At 52.4% G+C, this 24,209-nt stretch overlaps 1 protein-coding gene across 3 annotated transcripts; it reads left to right on the top strand.

The window, feature by feature from the left end:
• The first annotated feature begins 1,631 nt into the window (after positions 1-1,631).
• Positions 1,632-23,354, top strand: LOC115655533. 3 transcript variants are annotated; one of them, XM_030571082.1, is made up of 2 exons: positions 1,632-1,657; positions 9,784-23,354. In XM_030571082.1, exon 2 carries the CDS (start codon positions 9,851-9,853, stop codon positions 14,393-14,395), a length of 4,545 nt encoding a protein of 1,514 aa, XP_030426942.1. In that variant the 5' UTR covers positions 1,632-1,657; positions 9,784-9,850; the 3' UTR covers positions 14,396-23,354. The 3 variants fall into 3 exon arrangements, with proteins under 3 accessions (XP_030426942.1, XP_030426940.1, XP_030426941.1); XM_030571080.1 differs by lacking the exon at positions 1,632-1,657 and adding an exon at positions 2,241-2,510; XM_030571081.1 differs by lacking the exon at positions 1,632-1,657 and adding an exon at positions 4,600-4,625.
• The last annotated feature ends 855 nt before the right edge of the window (positions 23,355-24,209 follow it).

Below are 24,209 nucleotides of genomic sequence, written 5' to 3'. Positions count from 1 at the left end.
TAGCGTCGGGACCTGCTCCTGGAGTCGCGGTGCCGGTGACGCCGACTGGAGCCTGACCGCGACCGTCTCGATGCCGACCGTTGCCGCGAGTGCGACCGGTACCGCTGAGGGGAGCGGTGCCGGGACTGCGAGCGGCGTCGGGATCTGGAGCGCCCAAGACGTCGGGACCTGGATCGGGAACGACTGTCTCTGGGCGGTGCCGACATCATGGGCTTGCCTCTGGATACGACCCGCACCGGAGGTACCGGGGGTGGCAGCCGAGTGGGCTCAGTCAGGGCAATAAGGTCCCGAGCCGAGGCGAAGGTCTCCGGAGTGGATGGGACCACTATCTCAACCCCAGATCTCATGGGGGAGCTCGGCGGCACCGGACTCAACGGACCCGCCGGGCCCGGAGTCAACGGTGCTGACGGTGCCGGCGGTGCCGCGGCCGATGTTGAGGCCGGGCGCTCAAGCCGGGTCTGCCTGGCCGGAGTATTAGACTTCGACGGCCTAGGCTCTGATTCCGGTGCCGGAGAAGGTCGGTGCCGGGGAGTCTTCTCGGTGCCGGAGCGATCCGGTGCCGGTGCCGAAACCACGTCTGCGAAGCCGACGGGTCAAGTGCCGCCTCCATTAGGAGAGTCCGGAGCCTCTGATCCCTCTCCTTTTTTGTCCTCGGCTTAAAAGCCTTACAGATGCGGCACTTGTCAGATCTGTGCGATTCCCCGAGGCACTTCAGGCACGCTTCGTGGGGATCGCTGGTAGGCATGGGCTTCTTGCAGGCCGCACACTGCTTGAAGCCTGGCGAAACAGGCATGAGCCTGACGCCCGGTGCCGGGAAGGGCTAAGCCCCCCGGCCAGGAACTACTTAACAGCTATTTACTAAACTATCTACTTAACAAACTAATTAACAACTATAATGGAACTAGAGATGAACGATAGATAAACGATAGAGAACTAGGAGAGCTAGGGACGTGGAGGACAGCTATGCCGCGCTCCACAGTTCCAACGACCGACACGGCGGTAAGAAGGAACTGAGGAGCGGGCGGGCCGGCAGGGATATATATTGGGCGCCATGGCGGCGCCACTCCAGGGGGCGACCTGCCGGCCCACTGGAGTTGCTAGGGTAAAAAAGTTTCCGACGAACGTGCACGCGCGGCGCGCACACCTAACTGGAATGGATGTGAGCAATCACTCGAAGAAGAACTCAGGTACAAAGCAGGGCTCCAATTTGAAGTAGCTTTCTGTTGCCCCCTCGGTTTGATTGTTTGGATGCGCTCCCCTCCCTGCCTTGGCAGGGTGTAGTACATTGTGCGCTCCTGCCCATCAAAGTCATCTGCATGATGGCAGAAGAGGGAGGGGGAAGGTCTGCCCAGTACAATACTCAGTTGGATTTTATAAGTTTATAGCTATGTTTTGTTTCTTTTCAGGAACTATATAATCGTGATGCTTAGAGTGGTCTGAAAGGAACAGAAACACTTAGCCTTGAACTTCTGTTCTGCTGCTGCTTCTTGTGCCTCTGAGGTACAAAACGTATCTGTAAACTTATAATCTGTCAAACTGATGTTCAGGGGCTTAAAAAAAAGAGACCCAGGCTTCACACTCACTAGAGAGACTCGAGGGGTGGGGAAACGGGCACCACACCATTCCGATGGACAGGGTTTGGAGACCGGCGTTCCAGGTAGGTTGGGGTGGAACAGTCACACTCTCCCTTTTCCCCACTACCTGTCCCCAGAAGACACACACGGGATCCTGGGCTCGTTCAGCAAGAGGCTGCCCGGAGTGATGTGCACCAACCCTGAGGAGCAGGGTAACTCCATAAACAGTAATGGCAGGGGCAAAATGAGCTAAAGGCAGAGCCCACTGAGCTCCCACCTGCACTGCAGAGAATCTGCTGGTTCCTCCCAGCTCTGCACTGCCGTGCCCCATACCCAGGCAGGCTCTGGTTCTTACTGAGAAATAAATAAGTGCCTTTTATGGGCTAGATCACTTATGTCTGCTCAGCCTTTGTAAGAGCCCCTTGATTTTGTGAGAGCTGGGGAAGGAATGACTGTGAACTCTACAAAACAGTGGAGGCTCAATGCAAACAAATGGATTACAGCATCCAGCTATGCAAATAGCTTCAGAGCCCAGCCCATTTTGCAGAGCATTAAGTGCTACACCAGGACTGTTGCATAGCAACAGTTGCATTTGTACAGCTGACAGCTACTGCCCCTGAATTTCTCTGCCAACCTTAGTGACAAATTTGAAAAGAAGGGGGCTGTCCCCGGGAAAGCTAGTAGGTGCTAAGAGCACCTGTGTCAGGCCAGGGAATCTGCCTGGGCTGCCCAGGGTACACATGAAATTGTGTACTCAGCAGTGGAACTGGAGTCGAGTGTGTGGCTGGGACATAGGGCAAGGCGGGGATTGAGGTGGTGTAGACCAGTCAACTAGTGGAGTATGTGCAAGTAGGGGTCATTAAAACAGCTAGTTATACCTCAGCGTGAGTGGCTTCAAAGCTGGAATGACTGACAGCAAGGACCTGTGCAACACAGGTACTGTGGTAACTTTCTGGACTGAGACTAGCAATCTTAGTGCTGGAGCAGCCCTTCTTCCAAGGAGTAAATCTCGCTGAAGATCCCCTTATTGAGTTCCTGACCAGGCCCCCAAACCTGGGTGATCCTCACAGATCCACATGAAGCTCCCGTGTTCCCAGCAGATACTCAGCCCCCCTGTACTCTGGTAGCACAACTGCGTTAGCAGGAAGTCTCCCTGGCCATAGCTTCTCCAGAGACCGCCCTGATAGGGTGATAGATTCTTTGGGTGCATTCAAGTAAGAAACCCCTGAGCTCCATCCCCAGGGAAAGAGGACAAGTGGGGAAAGAGACTGGAAAGCAGATCATAGAGGCTAAGGACAGCAGGAACCATTAGAGCATCTAATCTGACCTCCTGTATAACACAGGCCATTACAATCTGCCTCGTTACCCATGTGTTAAGCCCATTAACTTGTTTGGTTAATGCATGTCTTCCAGAGAGTGATCAGTCTGGGTCTGAAGCCACCAAGAGGTGGAGAATCTGCTACTTCCCTCGGGAGTTCGTTCCACTGTTAAAAATGTGGGTTGGATTCTTAATTGTGCTGGGCTCCAGCTTCCAGCTCCTGGCTCTTGTTCTGCCTTTCTCTGCTAGATGAAAGAGCCCTCTAATACCCCCAGGAAGGTATTTATACACTGTACACAAGTCACCCCTCCCTCTTCTTTTTTATAAACTACGCAGGTGAATGATTTCTAGGCAGTAATCTACATAATCTGTAGGGAACCCTGCCTAAAGGACACTGGGTGCCTTAAAGAGCCCCCCAACATGATTTATCCCAGAGCGAGCCACATGCACAGTCTGTTTCTTGCACCATCCACGGTTCACAGTACTGCCAAAACAGAGACAAATTGGTGAGGAATACTAGCTACCGAGAGCCGCTGTCCCCAGTAGACCTGAGAATGGAAGCAATTAGGAGCCTGCAACTCATATGCACCATAACACCCATAACCCTGCACTCCGCACTGAAAACTACAGGGGAACCCAAAAGCCCAGGTTACTCTGATAGATGTGTTCTAAGGAAGAGAAGAATGTTGCTGCAGGTAATGGAGAAATCTCTACCCTGAGGTCACTCTGCAGCCCAGGGAGATGAGGCACAGCCAGAGGCAGGACTACCGTTTCCAGCTGATGAGGGGATGGGTCAGCTGGAGATGAGATATTGAAATAAATCCCCAGGACTGAAAGTGTTAAACCAGAGAGTTCTGAACAAAGGATGCCCCGAAACAGCTGAGTGGCTCTGGGTCGCTTGTGGGGAGGGTGTCAGTTTATTGATGATAAAACCCCCCCCCCTTTGTTTCCTTTACAAAATGCAAACTTTTTCCTCCCTTGTAAATCTTCAAGCTAATGGAGCTGAGAGTGAACCCTGCTTGTGCCAGCTGAGTTATGGCGGTGTAAATGAGATCAGAATCAGGCCCCCGGCCTGCACACCAAGAATAAATTAAACTACGCACAAGCAGAAGAGACATGCCCCGCAAACTGTTAAGAATGGGAGCTTGGTGTCATCTTAGTGACGCAAGTGGAACGTGGGCTCTGTGGACTTGCTGCTTCCCTGTCCTAGAGCCCAGAGAGTTATTCACGCCTGTGCAAAGGGGATTTACAGTGCCACCCCCTGCCTTGCATACTCGCTACACAGGTCTAGGTTACCGTAAAGCGGGGGAGAGTCACCACCTTTCCTTTCCCAGGATTGGGGCCCCCAGATTTGGTCTTTGAGGACTGATAACTTCGTCCCTGGCAAGAAACTGTGCAGACCACAACATGCTTTTCCTTATACCAGGCAGATCCAAATAAATCCTGTACCTGCCTAGGGGCTGCCTTCACAGCCCCCATTGCTTTAAATCCCCCAGACCAGCCCTGACAAGGAAGAAGTTCATTGTTTTGCCATCGTAACCACTTCCTGATCCGCCATCATTCCAGCATTCCTTTGAGCCTACTTGGCTAATTCCACAGTAGGCAAAGGAGTGTGTCACACAGGTGGGGGCTAGTCAGTAGCCACACCCCTGAGTGTGCTATAAATTCAGGCCAGATTGCTGGCCAACTGCTTGAAAATGGCTTCCATCCTCAGAAACTGGGCTTCCAAACAGGTAAAAGAACCCACGCCTCTCCCTTGTGAAAATGGCACTAGCCTTCAGTTAGAGTAAGTACTGCTGAGCCCCGTCTCTTTGAGCAGTCAGGCTGAAACCCACCCTCTCCTCTCTCTAGTGGGGTTTAAGGCTTGTTTTCTCCATTGTTACTCTGCAGACTGGGGGAGGGACAAGCCTGCGTAAGGGATTTGCTCTGACATGCAGTGAAAACAGTTACTATACAGAGCCATGGAGAGATGCCAGCGTTGGACCTGTGTCTCAGGAATTCCAAGCTGTCTCTCAGCAGTCTCAGCAAACACCTTTCAGACACTCGCTGGGGATAGAATGATAAAGGAGAGTAAAACAGTGTGTAGTAAAATGATATCCCTGGCTTTTGTAAGGGGAAATGGTGCCTCTCTAACCTGTTAGATATTTTCTGAAGGAGCTAAAGCAGTGGCTGAAGGAGACCCACTAAGTGTCATGTACTCACTCTTTCAAAAGTCTTTGCTAAAGCCCTACACCAAACCCTGGTAGGGACCCTTTGTAATCAGAGTGTGAGATAGTCTTGTTATGAATTCAAAGCTGGCGGAGAAATGGGAAGTAAAAAGTAGCCAGTGGTTAATACTGGGGTGCCCAGGCATCAGTTGTTTGAAAAATATTGCAGAGCTGGAAGAAGGAGTGAGGAGAGATTAAAAAGACTACGATGGTTCAGATAGGAAAGGAGACGACTAAGGGGGGATTTGACAGAGGGCTATAAAATCATGGCTGCTGTGGAGAAAGTGAACAGGGAAGTGTTATTTACTCCTCCTCATAACACAAGAACCAGGAATCACCTAATGACATTAATAGGCAGCACGTTTAAAATAAACACAAGGAAGTACTTCTCCACACAGCGCACAGCCAACCGGTGGAACTCTCCGTCAGGGGATGTTGTGAAGGCCAAAAGTATAAGTGGATTCAAAAAAGAACCAGATAAGTTCCTGGAGGACAGGTCCATCAATGGCTATTAGCCAGAATGAGCAGGGATGCAGCCCCATGCTCTGACTGCCAGAAGTTGGGAATGAGCGACTGGGGCTGGATCACTTGATGATTCCCTGTTCTGTTCACTCCCTCTGGGGCACCTGGCATTGGCCACTGTCAGAAGACAGGACACTGGGATGGATGAGCCATTGGCCTGGCCCAATCTCTCCATTCTTATGTTCTCAAGGGATGGTTGTAAGATGCTGAACTTGTAAACGAAATGATTCTGAGGGGTAGCTGAGACTAGGGAGGAGAGCAAGGAGCTTCAGAAGGATCTAACAAAGTGAGATAACTAGGAAACATGATGGCAGATGAAATCCAGCCTAGCCCAGTGCAGAGTCATGCATTCTGGGAAGAGTAGTGTGAGCAGCTTGCACATGGATTGGCCTCAGTATAACATCTCGAGGGGTGGGAATGCAAATACCCAAACAGGCTTTGAATCCAGCACTTGCAGTACATTGGGACTGTTTGCACAGACTCGAGTGGGTTTCAGATCAGATCCTAAGGGTCCCTGGGGAGAGATCACTGAAGACACCAACCCAGTGTTTAGTAGCTTTAGAAAAGGGACTAGGAACCCACAAGTAATTGTGTGATACTAACTGGGGAGTGCTCTCACAGACCAGACACTCATTGTGTCAGCAATACACTCGATTTTCTAACATGTCCAGTTACTAGCTTGACCTCCTCTTTCCCCTTTGTCCTACCTTTGTCTGTCTGTAAGCTCTCCGCTTCAGGAGCATTGCCTTCTTGTATATCAGGAAGAAGCCAAGGGCATTGTGGGTGTTACTGAAAATATAACAACGGCAATAGAATGCTAGGATGTATTATGGGAAACATGTATGAATCATAGGACTGGAAGGGACCTTGAGAGGTCATCTAGTCTAGTCCCCTGCACTCATGGCAGGATTAAGTATTATCTAGACCAGAGGTTCTCAGACTTTTGTACTGGTGACCCCTTTCACACAGCAAGCCTCTGAGTGTGACCCCCTTTATACTAAAAACACTTTTTCATATATTTAATGTCATTATAAATGCTGAAGGCAAAGCAGGGTTTGGGGTGGAGACTGACAGCTTGTGACCCCCGATATAATAACCTCATGACCCCCTGAGGGGTCCTGACCCCCAGTTTGAGAACCCTTGATCTAGACCATCCCTGACAAGTGTTTGTCTAACCTGCTCTTAAAAACCTCCAATGATGGGGATTCCACAACCTCCCTGGGCAATTTATTCCAGTGTTTAACCACCCTGACAGGTAGGAAGTTTTTCCTAATGGCCAACCTAAACCTCCCTTGCTGCAATTAAGATAATTGCTTCTTGTCCTGTCCTCAGAGGTTAACGAGAACCATTTACCTCCCTCCTCCTTGTAACAACCTTTTATGTACTTGAAAACTGTTCTCATGTCCCCTCAGTCTTCTCTCCTCCAGACTAAACAAACCCAGTTCTTTCAATCTTCCCTCATAGCTCATGTTTTCTAGATCTTGCATCATTTGTGTTGCTCTTCTCTGGACTCTCTCCAGATAAGCCATTATTACTGTTCTCTGCCCTTCCCTCAAATCCCACAGTGAGTGGTAACCACTCAGCCCAAAACAGGATCCAGCAGAAAGAGAGAAGAGCTGGGAATGGTAACGAAATAATGAACGGTATGGGGGGGAGGGGCTCCTAAACAGAGGATTAAAAAGAGCAGGGTTATTTATTTAACATGAAAAGGGAGTGAGGAGGAAGAGAGAAGCTACAGGCATTATTATTGTTCATTTTCATTACTGTGGACCAGTGCCTGCCCCTGTCTAATAACACTGTGTGGTGCATTATACAGGGCTGACTTATGCAGCCTTCTCTGCTCTGAGACCCAGCCACGGTCTAGCAGCCACACGACCTGATTGTTTCAGACAGGAGGTGGCAAAGAGCCTGGATCCATCTGAAATTGTTGGTGGAACTTGCGGAGTGACTTGGCCAGGGCTTGGTGGGCTTGGCCAGCCATTTCCCATGGGTTGTTAACAATCCCGGCCGGTCGAGACTCCGAGTCCAAGTGTGGCACGGGGAAGTTAGTCTGTAGTGACTGCCTCCCGTCACCAGCCTCGCTTCAGCGTTCCCTTAGCGCTGTCCCGTGCAAGGGTTAACCCAGGCGCTCTCAGCTCACAGGCGTGTGTGATTTGGTTGTAGCTTGGACCATGGGGATGGAAGGGGGTTAAATGTGGGGAATCCAGGATAACAACACACCTTGCCCTCCAAACAGTCAGGGGCTGATGGAGAGAGGCCAGGGCTAGCCTGGCATCAGTGGCCCTGATTCACGTCCTAGCTGGGCCAGTCACTTGGTGTCTCTGTAACACAGGGAGCCCCGCAGGAGTGTTACACCCTGTGGCACTCAGCTCCGCCTTGCAGCCAGTGAAGAACCTTTGAGGGAGTGAAAAGAGCTCAGTGTCCAATGGCACAGCTGTGGGATCTTCCCCAGCAAAGACACCAGGGCGCGGCAGGTGTGCTGAGTGGAATCCAGCAGTTCCCTCTTCCCAGGGCTTGCAGGGGGGAGCACAGGAACATTGGCAGATGGAAGCAGACCCCAGGTCTCTCTAGCCCAGTATCCTGTCTGTGACAGTGGCCAGCACAGCTGCTGCGGGGGAAGGTGTGAGATCTCCTGGGGGTGGGAGGGGGGGGCAGGGAGGGGAGGCATAACCTGCTCCTCACATTAGGTGTGATCCTGATTTCTAAAATGAGATCCTGAAACATGGTGGGCTAAGGAGCCAAAGGGTCTAACTGTATATACCAGGGAGCCATGTGGCTAGGGCCATGTGCATGGAGTGACAGTCAGCCCTCTCTTTAGTCTGGGACAGGTCAGTTAGCGTAGGGGGTAACGTATGTCAGTGCTGGAGAACAGCTGGAGCTACATCCATGCAGCATCGCCTAGTGGTTGAAGCCCTGAAACCTGGTTCTCCTCCCAGCTCTGCCGAGGCTTGCTGTGCTGCAGACAGAAGCTACCAGCTCTGCAGCGTGAGAGAGGAGACGGAGCCAGGCCCCAGGGAGGGTGTGAGAGAGGAGACTGAGCCAGGCCCCAGGGAGGGTGTGAGACAAGCGTTCCAGAGCCGTTCTCGCTGGGGCCGGAGAGCAGGTGCAGAGACGTCAGAGGGGCATTAGTGCAGGGAGGACCAAAGGGGCTAGGAGGTTTGTAGCCCCCCCCTTGGATTGCGCCCACCAAACTATCATCCAGCCCAGAATGTAAGGGGATTGCCGAGGATGCGGTGCCTCCATTAGCGCATGTGGCACATCTGTCCTTGGTGTCCGACTGGCCGGCAGAAGGCTTGGGGGAGACTTGTTACTTCCAGCTTTTAAAGGGGAGAAAGATGTTAACAAAGAAACTACAGGCCACTTCCCCTCGCTTCTGACCCCGGAGATATGCTGGGCCCAGTCTGCAGGCTCGGTCAAAGGAAATTCGGGTGGAAATTCAAAGAGCTGTAATTGGGAACTAGCATAGTTTTAATAATACACTGCCAAAGACGAGGACAAACATTAATAAGCCCTTAACCTCATCCCTGGTTAATCCAGCTAGTGGCCTCTGTGCAGCAGATAAGTATGGTCACCCTACCTTCGAGCTGGCTAGAGACAAGAGGAGTGTGTCTAGCCGTAGGGCCCCAGAAGCCCGTGGCTGGGCTTGGACGGCAGCCCTGTCAGTGGCACAGCAGGGGTTGTCAGTGGCAGTGAGCTGCAGTGGAGAACTCGCTTGTGAGGCCCGGTGTCCCAGAGGCTGATATTTGTCGGTTTGTGCAGGGCCTTGTCCAGGCATCCTCCTGCCGAATGGCCACAACTTGAAATCTTCCCTTTCCGATTATGGGTGTGTGTGTGTGTGGGGGGGGGATTCCCAGCTGATCGACAAAAGTGAAATGCTAGTCTGGGTCTAAACGTGCATAGAAGATAAGTGCCAATCTCCACGAGGCACTGAGAGGGAGGTACCAAACGTGGCGATAGGCCCCTTGCTCTGGCAAATGGATAACACTTTGCCTTCCTGGGTGGATTGCTTTATGTGTGCCCCGGCTGAGTATCAAGGATGCTAAGACCAGTTGCCATTTGAGAAGATATACTGCTAAGGGGGAGGAGGAGGGTTTCTGTAGCTTTTACAACTTAAATTCTCTGTCCTCTGCTTTATTGACTGTTTCTCTCTTTGTCTCTCTAGTGAGGATACAGCGGAGACAATAGCAATAGAGCCTAACAATCAGCCGAAGTCTCCCCTGGAAAAGTTTATGGTCAGACTGTGTACACATCACCAGAAGCAATTCATTCGTGTGCTAAACGACATATACACGGAAGTACAGCCAGGCTGCGAGGGCCGGCCATTACCTGAATCCGAAAACATGGATGCAGCTACTTGCAGCTCTGGTTGTAGCCAGCAAAGCACTGAAAATTGGAAGAAGTCTGCTCCCTGTTCTGAATTGAAGCCCCTTACTTCCTCAGACTCAGACAGAGACCCAGTGGGTCTTCATAGCCCTCTGCGTGCTGCAGGGCAACCCTTGGAGCAGCACGCAGAGGTGAAATCCATGAACAGGATGGAGAACTTCAGTACTGCTTTCAAAAGAGACTTCTCTGAACTCTCCGCTACTAGAAGTAGTTCTGTTAGTCCAAAGGATAGTTCCACCCAAGGATACCTCACCACTTCAAACTCTTCCTCACTTCACTTCCATCCTGGCACCAGGAGCCCAGAAGGACAAACCACTGGACAGGAGCAAGAGGCTGGTGTCAGAAAGTGTGAGGATGGCAAAGACCAGATCCAAGGCAAGACCTTAGCAGACGGCTACATTGCTGTCAAAGTGGCCCATGTGAACGGCAGCGAGGACAACTCGGACAGCTGCCTGGGGTCTCAGAAGAACTCTTTCAAAGCTTTACCAGAAGAGGGTTGGGATTCAGGGTTTCCAGTGAACTCTCCTAGAAGAGCTGACAAGGAGAACGCTTTACAGTGCAGCTCCAAAGCCTCTTTGCACCAGGATTTAGAAATAAACGAAGAAGATGCAAGACCAAAGCAAGAAAACCATCTCCATGCCCTGGGAAAGACTAAGGGGGGTTACCACCTGCATCCTGGCGACAAGAATCCACGTGAGCATTCCAAAGATGGATGGGTGGCCTCTGCACCAGTGCCAGTGACGCACAAAGCCTCCAGTGGGCGCTCACGAGCTAAGGCAGGGTCCTCCTCCGTCAGAACAGCTCGGAAGAACAAAAGGGCATCGGGGCTGAGAATAAATGACTATGACAACCAATGTGATGTTGTCTACATCAGCCAGCCAATAACTGAATGCCACCTGGAGAGCCAGCGGTCAGTGTCATCCCGGAGGACAGCTCGGAAGAGCACCCGCGGGTATTACTTCAACGGTGAGTGCTGCGAGCTGCCCACCGTCCGCACGCTGGTGAAAAGTTCCCGAGTGGGGGAGAGAGGACATGGGCCGGCACTGAGGACGGAAGCGTTACTGAGTGCTAAGCAGAGCCCAGCGCACTCCGGAGGCGAGCCTTCGGGGGCAGCCCTAGCTGTGGGGAAAGAGGCTGACAAAAGAGCTTCCCTTAGGCTCCTGTCCAAAGGGGCTCCTCCCAGCAGAGAAGCTAACGAGAGAGCCGAAAAGGAGCCCAGCGAGGGCGGCTCGCTGAAGTCAAGAGAAGCTGCTTATGCTGAGCCACTGCTGGCTCTCTCTGCTCCCCCCTGCCCTGACAATGCACCAGAAGGTGGCTCGACCCCCACGCAGCCTCTAGCCATCGGCCCCTCTGCTGCTGAAGGAATTGAGGAGAGGATGTGCCAGCTGCTGGAAGAGGTGGAGGCAAATGTTCTCCAGCAAGCTAGCAGCAGTGCTGACTTCTCTGGGGACTGTGAGCCCACAGAAGACAGCAGCAAGGAGGCTGCAGATTCGACACCTGTTTCTCCGCCAGAAGCTGCTAGTAGGGAGGAAGGTTCTCCATGCTCAGAAATACAAGCTATTCCGGCACCTCCTGCCGGCCTGGACCCGGTGCCTCCTGCCGGCCTGGATCCAACTCCTCCTTTGCAGCTTCCCACCACCATGGACCTAGTGCTTCCTACCAGTGCAGACCTGGTGCACCATGCAGATCCTCCTGCCAGCATGGACCCTGAGCCTCCTGCTGGAGTAGACCCGGAGCTGGCTGGGGCACTTCCTGGAGAGCCCCCATCTAGTACAGACCTGGAGCTTCCTGCCATGCCCCCTGCCAGCGTGGACCTGGAGACTCCTGTGCATTCCCCTGCGAGCTTGGAGACTGAGCCCCTGGTTAGCTTGCAGTCTGCCAATGTGACCAGAAGCATTCCTGCTGACCCAGAAGCTGACGTAAGGAAGGTGCAGGAAAGCCCACCTGAGCCAGGGGAGGCCATGCCGACTCTTGCAGAGCTCAGCGGAATCTTGGCAGGCGAGACTGCCCCAGAAAGCAACAGGCTGTGTGAGAGAGAGAACAGCGATGGCGAAATGCCACCAGGACCTGACACTTCAGAAACAGATGGTAAAGGGACAGTCTTGTCCAAAGAGAGCCCAGAGAAGAAGCAAAAGAAAGGTAGGAGAGCGCTCGTAGCATCAGACCGGCGTCTCCGCAGCCAGCAAGCCCAACCACCCACAGAAGGCACTGCTGAAAAGTCTGGTTCTTCCACCTCTCTGCAGCTTCCCTGTCTTCAGATTAAGCTTTCTAAAAGTCCCGGTGCAAAGCGTTTTAGGAGGGAGGTGCACCTTGATGGAGCAGCATCCGTGTGCTTCCCAAAGGATTGTTTCCACAAAACACTGCTGAAGAACATCCAGGGCCCAGGCACCGGGAGTGCCCTTGAGAGAGAGCCCGTGCAGCGGGGAGGAGATGAAAATGGCATTACTACTAGGCAAACCTATAAAAGCATGTTGGCAAAAGAGGGTGCAGCAGAGAGAGAAGGGTCATCAAAAGATGGCCCCCCTGCTAACGCCAGCCACAGTAAGTCAGGGGAGATGCTCGAGATCTGTGTAGAGGCTGATTCTGATAAGAGAAGTGTTCTCCTTCCTAGGGAAAGTGGAACAGGTGTACAGGATGCAGAGCGATCGGATGAGAAAGCAGGTGATGTGGAGAACCCAGACAATGCTGTAGATGCCGGAAAGGTGCAGTCTAAAGATCTGACTGATTCACCTACAGGTCCCAGTAGCAGAAGTGGAAGCAAACACGTCCCATCCAAGACTTGGAAACATAAAAAGTTGACCCTACCAGTTTACAACTTGAGACACACCCCTACACCTGTGGATGCTGCAAGAAAGAATCTTCCAGGGAAGGAAGTTCTGCAAGCAAATCCAAGCCAGAAGGAAGAACGCAGTTCAGGGAACAAAGACACCGTAGATTTGAAGGAGGTGGACACAGTGGCTGAGGACAAACCAAAGTTTGTGGAGTGGTGTGCTGAGGAAGAGAATCAGGACCTTATTGCTGACTTTAATGCCCAGTATATGAAAGTTCAGAAAGGCTGGATTCAGTTGGAAAAAGAAGTACAGCCAGCCCCCAAAGTAAAGAACAAAGCTGACAAGCTGAAAGAGATTTGGAAAAGCAAGAAAAGAACCCGGAAATGCAGACCGTCTCTCGAAGTTCAGAAGCTTTCCCCTGTCCAGATGCTGTTTATGAAGGCCTTCAAGTTATCCAACATTTGCCGTTGGTTCTTGGAGACAACTGAAACCAGGTCACTAGTCATTGTTAAAAAACTCAATACCCGTCTCCCCGGAGATGTCCCCCCCATCAAGCTCCCCCTGCAGAAGTATTGTTCTTCCAGTCTGTATCCCAGCTCACTGCAAGCGGAACGCTTGAAAAAACACCTCAAGAAATTTGCTGCAACTACCCCTGCTAAAAATAACTTGAAGAATCAAAAGTTATGGGCCAGGCTTCGGGAGAACGCTGACAGTACGGAGCCCGGGGAAGCCACCAGTCCCAACCAGATGTCTCCCTGTGAGACAAGCTCAGAAGAAGCTGGTGAAGACAGAAACGTGCAGCCCCCTCCAAGTCTGCCAACGCAGGCCAGCACTAGGATTCTGCGGAAATACTCCAATCTGAGGGGCAAATTGCGAGCCCAGCACCGCCTGGCAAAGAATGAGAGAAAGGGGGAGAGTGCAGCTGATCATCCCTCCGTGGAAAGTAAGCAAAGCCGGAAGAGCGTCTGCATCAACCCGCTGATGTCTCCAAAGCTGGCCTTGCAAGTCAAAGCAGATGTGTTTCCTACTAAGTCCATGCGTGCGGAAGCAGCGGTAAAGGGAAGAAAAGGGAAAAACAGGTCTCAGGAGGACTCCTTGCCCAAAGCTGACCCTCAGCCAGGCAGAAAGAAGAGAACGCTGCGGGAGAGCAGCGCTGTGCCAGAGCCGTCTCACTCCTCCAGTAAAGACAGGCTGCCAGCTAAGAAGGGCAGCAAAGTAAAACACTTCGAGGTTCCTCCGAAAGCTCGTGCTACCAGAAAGCAGGCTGCCATGGAAAGAAACAGTAAGCTTGAGAAAAAGGTGTCTTTGAAAGAGAAGAGGGTCCCAAAAAGGCAGCTTGGCAAAGGCAGACTCCCCATCCTGAAAGTCAGAGAGAACCCCACCAAAAGAGCTGCAGCCCCGCCCAGCCAGGAAGGGCTCACAAAATCCGCAAAGCCGAAGCCCGTGGGGGAGCCCTCTACCAGGTCACAGAAAGCAGCCGACAAGAAGCCCAGCAGTGGGAAAACTCTGACCAGGTCTATGAAGAAAATTCAAGAGAGCAGCACGTCCCAGGGCAAGAGAAAGTTAAGGGCAAAAGTTGACTGTTCACACAGCAAGCGAACACGACTGGATGCAAAATAACCAAGAGAATGGTAGCCATGGAAAAACTGTTGTATAGTAGTAACCCTTGATCATGCATTAACTGAAGCTGCTTTTATAAGCTGTAGCAAGCCTTCAAAAATCCACAGCTAAAGGATTACACCCAGGATTTTAGGCATCGGAAGGTGTGTCTCAGACAGAGAGGAGAGCCATCTGTCTCTACTGTTGAGGGAAGTTACTGCAATTTGAATGTTCCTTGGATTTTAAGCTTGGAACCAGGCAGTTTTAGTTAAAAGTACAGTGCCTTATTTATCATTTTTAAACGAATAAAGAAAGAAGCTAGTCTGTGTGATTTAAAGGCTTGCATTTTATACTTGATGCACAAGCACTTGTACTGTAGCAGAAAGGAAACCACCTTCATGCACATAAAGTAGCTTTCAGCAGCCTTTTGAGGGGCGTGCACACAAACCCTTCCCTTTGCATTAAACATCCTGACTCTGTGTTTGTGAGTGACATTGGAAGCAAAACCAAAAGCATTTTTCTTGTAGCCAGAGAGGGAAGGGGTAATTGGTCATTACTCCGTTCATTAGCAGCAGGTGGTGGGCAGGTAACTGTTTAAAGATATGAATTGTTGGCCACTTGCGTGTAATTTATGGTCTTTAGGGTTAGACAGCGATTTCTGCTCTGCTGCTTCTTAAGCCTTGAGGTAGTGTGGTCTGATCTAAACTGCCGTGGCAAAGGGGTCACTGCTTGAAATATTGCCGCTAGTTCTGTAGCATCTACAGCTGTTTGCAGGCACCGTGGGCTAAGCTTATCCTTGGGGCTCTCTGGAACGTCGGGGATGAATTAGTCCCACGGTGCCTTACTGTTGGGCAATCAGCGTTTTGTTTCATAGCACCTGGTTCCATATTGATTTCTGCTTTCTCGGACAGTAGCTTTTCACTAATAATCGGGTATTTTCCTTCCTGTGAAAAGCCAGGGCAGATTTCCACTCGTTATTTAGTCAGTCTGTGTGAAAGGGACATTTTTACCCTCCCCACGTTGTCTTCCCCCACCCGCACAGCACACCTGTATTTTAAGGCAAAATTTTTAATGTCGTCTTTGAATAATGCTGAGATCTAAAGTCTCTGATTTTTTTTTTTTATTAATTTCAATCTCATTTTAAAATAAAGTGAAGCTGTTTTGGTTCCAGCCAGCGTTGTGGTGTGCTGTGGAGTCTAGGATTGGGTAGTTCCCTTCATCGTCAGAGCAACCCAGGCAGTCTGTACACCCTGCCTTGCGCTGGCTTGCAAACATATCCTTGAAGGTCTAATCAACACAAACCATGCACTGCTCAAAGGTCAAGCAATAGTTTCCAGTGGAGAGCCACGAAGAGTAACAGCTGATACACACAGGAAAACTTGTTAGAAATTCACATAATCATATTCCCACCGCAGACACTGGCGGTGAAGCTAATTGGGATGGGGGTGGGGAGTTTTATACTGAACATTTCCGCCCACCCCTTGTGTAAGCAGCTGTAAGATGATGGCGTCAGCTCCCACTCTGTGCCCAAGTTTAAAAGCTCATGGCCACCTATTTTATTTCAAAAGCTCCTCTCTGAGCCGGTACAAAAGAAGGGCTGTTTGCATGAGTTTCTAAGCAAACTTCCTTCCATTCACTAGGTTCATCACCTGAAATCTGATTGTGAAGGCTCTGAAATCTCCTGACCTTTGGGGAATAGCTTCTAGCCGCCATTGTCCTTGTGCGATCAGAACATACATGCAGATCTGTGTTATACCAACCAGCTTAAACTAGGCTCTCCCCTCTGAGAGCGTTACAGGAGCATGCCTCTTGGGGTGTAGAGAGGGCGGCCTTGCAGAGGAATTGATTTTCACGGTTAGCGTTGAACCTCAGATATCAAAGCTCATTCTTGGAGGCAGAAAGTGGATAATTAATTGTCTTCAATCTCCTGCTGGATCTGTTTAGCGCAGGGGATGAAACTAAGCTTTGGAGACTCCACAGCACTCTCCCAGTGCAGTAGTTCGCTCCCCGTGTTCTGGAGAGTGTCGTGTGCTGAGACAGGCAGGCACCCACACCGGGGGTGCTACAGCCAGAACCCAGGGGCAGGGGGACTTGGAAATCACTGATCTTTAAAGAGCTGTTATTTTTAATCATGCTGAATAAAGTAAATGCTGGACAGTTGTTTTGCGGCTGCCAGGCCTGTCGGCCCTGTACAGGTTAATATGAAGTTATCTATTACTTTCATTGTGCTGTGCAAGCATTCCACCAAAACAGATCTAAAGGCATTTAAAGAGGGGGGGCTGTACCTGCCGGTGGAGGATTGGTCCTCAGATGTTAAAAGGAAAAGCTGGATCTTTTTTTTAATTCTGATCTAGAATATTCTTGTTTCCTGTAGTCTGGGCTGCTTTCATAAATAGTGTGTATGTGTGTGCACACGTGTGCGAGGACCTTTGCTGTCTCTGAATGGTGCCCCTATCCCAACATCATGCCAATAAAACCTTTACCCCACCCACCCCATCGTTTTTTGTGTGTATGCCAGAGTGGAAAGAAAATCTGTTCGGTTTCTGTGGGGTTTTTAGAATTTCAAAGCTTTCTCCTAGGACTGTTTGTCCTTCACAACCTGCAAGGAACTGGGGGCTATTTTAATGTCCAGCTTCAGGCTGGGGAGTGACAGATATCTGAGAATAACCGTGAGCTGAAATAGCAGTTCTGGGCAGCTGAGTGCTGCAGATTGCCTGCTAGGTCTCCAGGGCTAGCGGCACATAGTTGTGGCAGGGCCATGACAGGTGGGCTCTAGGGCCTGGCTCTCGCCCTGACGGGTCCTGCTAGCTCGTTGCTCGCTGTCTGCGCTGCCTTTGGAGCCAGTGTCCCTTTCTCTGGGCGAAGGGAGCATTTGCACAGCAGACTCTTGGGGGTGCTGCATGATGTCACCCAGGGGCTACCACATTACTCATGGCACATCTGGATCAGAGTCTGACTGGGGTGAGAGACTGGCCAGTGTGCCCATCCTGGAAATGGGGCAACCATGCCCACCTTCCAGTGGTGCCAGCTAGGACACAGTCACTGGAAATGGGAGACACTTCCCAGGAGGCTACATTAAGAAAAGAAAATCTTCCTGTCCCCCCTGCAGGCCCCCGCCTGTGTCCTTTCACCTCCCACTCTCGTGAACCGGGGGAGTGTGTGTGTGTGTTCACTGCTGAGAAGTCAGAGCACTAAGCCGAGCCAGAGAACGCGGCACTCAGCTGTGGAGATGCCGCTGGGCAGCTGCTGAGCCGTGCATCACCGGGCAGGGCGTGTGCTGCAGTGGGCAGGCGGGGCAGACACACGCACTCAGCACAGGCTGGGAGTACGGGGGTTGGCACCTGGGTCCCAGCAGCTCCTAGAGCTAGAACCTGTGTCGGAAGTGTTGGTGTCCCCCGGGAGCTGTGAAGTGCTCAAAGGAGGGGCCCGATCCAGCGCCCAGGGGCGGCAGGGGAAAGACCCCCAGTGGGAGCTGGGTTGAGTGTGTGTGTGTCTGGCTCTAGCCTATCGGGACAGCATAGGGGAAGGGAGGGGAGGGCTGGTGGACTGGGTCGGGGGGAGAGTACACACGGTTGTGGTTGTAGAAATCAGGGGAGGGGATGCAATTCAGGTCTTTCCGCTGCAAAGCAAACCCCATGTATTTGATTGATGTGAGCGTGAGACTGGCCCGCGGTGGGTCAAACACTGCGTATGGGCAGTGAGACTCGGACCGGGGCAGGCCGCTGTGCATCCTGCGGGGCCCAAGACTGCTCCACGCCTTCGGGGAGGGGCCAGGCTGCACCATTCCAGTACTGATGTCTCCGTCCTGGTGCCTCTCCTATGGAAGCACCTGTCCCCATGGCAGTCAGGGCCCGCAGCTGGCTTTCTCGCTGTTTTAACCCTACCCACGCTGCCCTCATTTGAGGGGCCCGGGGACGCCGCTGCCATTTGCCGCAGCCACCCCATGCAGGTTCATTTGGGTAACCTCAGTGCTGACTGAGAGAAAATAGGAACCCCCCCCAGAGGGAGGTGCTGTGTCTCCAGCCCCTGCTCGCTCACTCCCAGCACATCTGCGCCGCGATGCAGCTCCCGCTCTGGCTGTGCCGCCTGGAGCCCGGGCGCTCTCGTGCTGTGTTACGGGGCAGCCCCTTCGTCCTCTCCGCTCTCACCCGGCTCAAAGGGCAGGAGCTGCTTTGCTGGCTCAGCACACCCCCTAAGCTGTCCCCCTTGGCCCTGGCTGGAGACGCTGGAGGGGCTAGCCCCCCGGACTGAGCTGGGCATGTCTGCGGAGTGGGTGCCTGGAGCAGCACATCCTTGTGGAAGGGAAGGCCAACGAAACCTTGGGCTGATGGCCAGGATGGGTTATGGGGGGACCTGGCCTGTCAGGAAGTGGCTATGATGGCTACAGGCCACCCAACGCTGTGGGTTAGCAATTAGCCTTTGGGCCAGACAGCAGCAACCCCTTGCTGGTCCCTGAGCTGCAGACAGTCCTCTTAACCGGCACAGTCGCTGGGCTCTTGGGGCAGGAAACACCTGCAGGGCGTCCTCCAACCCATTGCCATGAACTCCTGCTACGGCTCAGTGCTCTGGGGGGAGCCACGCTCCCCGTCCACCTCTCCTGCGTGGCTACATTACACCTATAGCCACCACAGCTTCCAAAGTGCAGGGTGGAGCACGTCATCCGGCAGGCACTGGGCTCCTTGCTGATTCCGGGGAAGGGATGAATTAGAAACCACAGGGTCTGTTTTACCCTGTGTGCCACCTGTGGGGCCTGACTGCACGTGGCTGGGCCACCAGCTCCAAATTCCTGCAGCATTCACAGAGTGAAGACACAAGGCGGCTGGAGCGGGTGGCAGCTAATGGAAGATGAGAAGCAGTGTGTTTTACTGCCTTCGTTCCAGGCCTGGCCTGGCCTGCGACTCTGCGCTTTCCTCTCCCATCTGCTCTCGGCTCTCCAGCCTGGCTGGACTCATCTTTGCGGCCTGCTCTCCCATCTTCCCCAAGCCCCGAAAGCTGCGGCTGCCACAAGGCCACGTCACCCCCATCTTCAGACACCACCCTGACTCTCCTTAGGTCAGGATCCATCATTCAATTGCCATCCTGGGGTTCACCAACAAACACCCTCCTCGGCTGGCCCCAGACCTTCTCCTGGACCTTTCTGTTAGTGAGCACTGGCCTCCCTCGCTTCCCAGCTCCCTTCAGATAGCACTTCTCTGCAACCCCATCCATCTGGAACAGCCTCCCAGGAGGTTTCCACCACATCAACTGGCCAGTTTGGGTCAAATCTCTTTAAATCCCTCTTCTCTGGCTAGCCCTCCCATGGGTCTCCCTTTCCAACTGGGGTCAGTTTATTCAGCCCCACTGCATCTGTAACGTAGCGTCTCACAGGTAACTCTGCGAGCGGCTGGTTTGCCGTGCGTGAGATATGCACTGGGCCGAATTCAAGTGAGATTTGTCCTGCATGTTAACATCAGACCCGAAAGTGCAGCTAGAGCTCTGAACTGCTTTCAGCAGCTGCTCCTAGCTGGGAGATGGTCCGTGGGAGGGAGTTTCTCTCCCGGCGGGGGTGGGGGATCTGTGTGTGCACCCCTCCCCCCCCACTTGTACCCACTGCTCTAAGGTTAGTTTTACTGTGTTAAGACGGTATTGCTCTGTGCAGACACCTCCCCCCAAGCCACGTAGGTAGCACGGATTTACCAGGAATTTTGGGGAAGAGCTGCCGGTTGTGTGTTCACTGTTAGGAACAAACTTTCCCAACTGCCGTGTTTTGTCCTGGAAACCCCCCTAGAGAGAATCTTCTCTTCCTGCTGTTCCCTGGCTGTTAAACGTTCGACGGGATGGAGATGGTCTTTGCACCCTTGGCAGGTGAACAAGGCCTTCAGCTCTTTGGCCCGGTAGATTGAACGACTGGAATTACTGTCAGTTCTGAGAGCTCTGTCGCCACCACGAGGTGGAGCTGTGAGGAAGTAAAACAATCAGAAAAGGGGGGGGACCTCATTTGTGCTGGGCTGTTTTTATCCCTGGTAGTGACAGGTCCAGCACCCCCCCGGAGCCAGTCCCACACGGGGCAGAGAATGGGTCACTGCCCCATTGAGCTACATTCCTCTTGTCACTGGCCCCTCCCAGTCCGATTTACTGATTGCATAGGCGTGTGAGCGCACTCACGCCTGCATGTCCATAATGGGCTGGATTCAGCTGCCTTCGATGCCAGCATGTCTGCACATAGCACACCCGAACACTTGTCTGCACACCCGAACGCAGGCGTCTGCACACCCGAACGCAGGTATTCACACACCGCTGAACGCAGGTGTCTGCACACCCGAACGCAGGCATTCACACACCGCACACCTGAATGCAGGCGTCTGCACACCCAAATGCAGGCATTCACACACCGCACACCTGAACGCAGGCATCTGCACACCCGAACGCAGGCATTCACACACCGCACACCTGAACGCAGGCGTCTGCACACCCGAACGCAGACATTCACACACCGCTGAACGCAGACGTCTGCACACCCGAACGCAGGCATTCACACACTGCACAAAGGAACGCAGGTGTCTGCACACCCGAACGCAGACATTCACACACTGCACACCCAAACACAGGCGTCTGCACACCCGAATGCACGCATTCACACACCGCACACCCGAATGCAGGCATTCACACACTGCACACCCAAACACAGGTGTCTGCACACCCGAACGCACGCATTCACACACCACACACCTGAACGTGCAGGTCTGTAGAAAGTCTTGGGTTTGTGCAGCTCGGAGCTCTGCAAACCAGGGACGGTTAGCTGGGCCCAGCTCCTTGGCTCGGCATGATGTCCATCCGGGCTAAGGTGTTCTCAGGAGCCGTAATCTGCATTGTGATCATCCCTAGGCTTGGAAAAAGACGTGGTCTCCCCCTCCTCACCATATTGGTCTTACCCTCATCCGGAGCACATCCGTCGCCTTCCTTTAGGACGGGGGGCAGGGTGTTGGGCATGTCTCTGGGCACATTGGCAGCTTCCAGGCCTGGCATTCTGAGAACTTGAGTTGCAAGGTTTTGATGGCCTCTGTTGACCCTTTCAGCACATGTGGTTGGTTTTTAAGCATCTGTGTGTAAGAGTACCACGCTCTGTGGGCACTGGGGAGGGTAGCCAGGGGCTAGCCATTGAAATGCAGATCTCCTAAATAAGCTTTCTGGGCAGGCTGAGGCATTTCCTCCCACTTGGCGTTCACCAAAACTATGCTTGTAAATAGTTTTGATATTTATTTTGTGTACTTTCTGCAGCTCAGTGTTCCTGGTGCCGGTGGGTGGGTGCATTTGCCTCACGTTGGACACAGCTCAAGGCAAGCACCAGGCCAGTGGCCTGTTCTGGTGGGATGATTTTTTTTTTAATGACACAACATTAAAAGTTGAAGCATTAAATATTTTTCTTCATCTCATCTTCTTAAAGCTGGTCGGAGCTAGTCGGCAAGACCTGGTTGCCTCCATTGGCCCTGGCACCGTAAGCAATAAGATTCGTAGTAATAAGGTCCAAGTCAGTAAAACTGAGTCGTCAGGGCCCATGGAGGGGGTGGGGGATCTCACTGCAGATTAGTTTGCCTTTGCATAGGGACCTGGTAGCTTAGAACTACCATTTATGGGTCTGTGCGCTCTTATGTCTCCTTAGGACAGGAAATCACGGACCCGATGGCAGGGCTGGACCCGACACCCGCTGGGGAGTCTGGGGAGGAAAGCTGCCAACGGGCTTGTATTCCAGTGCGCATCTGACTGGGGCAAAGCCCGATTAATTTAGGAATCCCCTAAAATGGCCAGGATGGACCAAGGTACTTATTAGCCTGTTGCAACTTAGGACCTTTTAACTAATGTCCCCATCGTGTGTCTGCTCTTCTGGTTGTGGAAAACATAATTCCACAGCCACAGAGGAGGTGACCTACCCGCTGGGTTCTTGCACTGATGCTCTTAAGGCATTTAGCCAGACTTCCTTGGGACCTGCCCAGGATGGCTCCCAAATGCTCTCTGGCTCTTTGCTCGGAGCTTGCTAGGATTTTGCTCTAGGGTTTGTGTATTTATAAAGGTGTTCAGAATTTTTTTTACTTTTTGTGCTTGATGCGTGTCTTGGTTCTAGCCCTCAGGAAGAGCAAACCTAGCCCCGAGCTGTCTGTGTTGGAACGTCTCGTGCTTCTATTCCTTTAACTTCTGATTTTTAGCCAGTGGAATCTTTTGTTTCCTGATATTGGTTTTCATGGTCACATAGGACTCTCCCCTGCACCCCTCAAACTTCCTCCTTTGGGACATTGTAGAAACCAGTAATTTTCTCTTTTAAAGTGTGTGTCAACTTTTCAGTGGTAGTTCCTTTTTAATAACAAAAAGGTTTTTCTGCATCTACATTTGCTGCCCTTGGAGAACTTTGTAGTTTCCCCGTGACACTGATCTGAGAAGCCCAGGACCACATGAGTCCCCTGCCACCCCGTCTGGTACTGTATGTATGAGCCTAACCAATGTGAACTTTAGAGAGAGCTATGAGGCCTGTAGGCTGGTGCCCATATAGGTTGGAGGATCTGGCTTGGATCTGCATTTCCGTTCTGTTCTGGGTATTAGAAACTACTTCAGTGTGACTGGAGAAAATGAAATGTCTGCTGTGAATTGCGGGTCGGAGTGTTGAACAAGGTTTTCATTCGCTAATGTTTACATACCTCACCTGAAGGACCTTGGAAAGTGTATATAACAAAATAAAATTATATTGAGTTGCTTTAAAACAATACGTGTAACTGTAAGAGCTGGAGTGATCTGAACTGTGTCTCAAGTCTCTGAATAGTGACGTTGTGAACTCTGTGCTCCTGTGTTTTATTCCTGTTAGACTCTGGGAGAAGTTGTGTTCTTGTTACTGGTTAACTCCTTCAGGATCGCCACCACCTTGTTTTCTTTTGTTCCCTAGACATTGATAACGACCCAACGAGCTTTCTAAAAGTCCTGATTTTATTGCAGCTTATTAAACTTCCCTTTGATATCGAAGTCTGCTTGGTGTGGTAACTGGGGGCGGGTGAATGGGCCTGGTGGGTGTTTAAAGTCGCTGACGTTGCTGACTCCTAGCAGGTCTCCTGCTCTCACCGCCCCTCAGCCACGCGTCCCGCCTGGGAGTGGTGCTGGTTCCCTGAGCGAATGGCCCGGGAAGTACCTGGGGCCAGCACAGGCCGCAGCAATGGCAGGCGATCCTTGGATCGCCAGCAGTGTCCAGTGTAACCCCTGTGGGAGCGGGGCCTCCCTCCTGAGGGCGTGCCAGGCCCCTGCCAGTGGGGCACGAAGGGAGAACATTGCAGCTTCTGAGTAAAGCACTCGGGGCCCGAGCACAGGGGTTTTTAAACATGCGTGAGCGGAAGGGTCCCTCTGCCATCAGCGAGCAGAGCGTCTCTCGAATCCTGCTCCAGCCCTACCCTGAGCAGGCTTTGCTCTCAGCCTGAGCCTCCGGTGCTGGCTCGGAGCTGACACGGGGTGGGAGCTGGGAGTGTCCAACCAGGGACAGGATGGGTTTCCAAGGGAGGTGGTGGAATCTCCTTCCTTAGAGGTGTTTAAGGCCCGGCTTGACAAAGCCCTGGCTGGGATGATTTAGTTGGGGATTGGTCCTGCTTTGAGCAGGGGGTTGGACTAGATGACCCCTGAGGTCCCTTCCAACTCTGAGATTCTATGCAGCTGTGAACAACCCCCTGCAAACAGCGCGGCCCAGCCTGCGGGGTTCTCTATGGGGCGATAGGGCCCAGCACAGGTAGGTGCTGCAGACCCACAGCCATTGGCATTCGCACTAGGCTCTGGCCAGGTCACAGTTGGCTGGTGGGAGTTTCAGGGCCCAGGCTCCTGCTCCCAGCTT

The sequence above is a fragment of the Gopherus evgoodei genome, chromosome 7, assembly GCF_007399415.2.
Source record: "Gopherus evgoodei ecotype Sinaloan lineage chromosome 7, rGopEvg1_v1.p, whole genome shotgun sequence".
NCBI lineage: Eukaryota > Metazoa > Chordata > Testudines > Testudinidae > Gopherus > Gopherus evgoodei.
Note: the sequence above shows the minus strand (reverse complement) of the source record. Positions and strands in the feature narration are given on the sequence as shown.

Excerpts from the sequence above, each read along its gene's own strand:
- LOC115655533 (XM_030571082.1), top strand. The coding sequence starts at position 9,851 with ATGGTCAGACTGTGTACACATCACCAGAAGCAATTCATTCGTGTGCTA.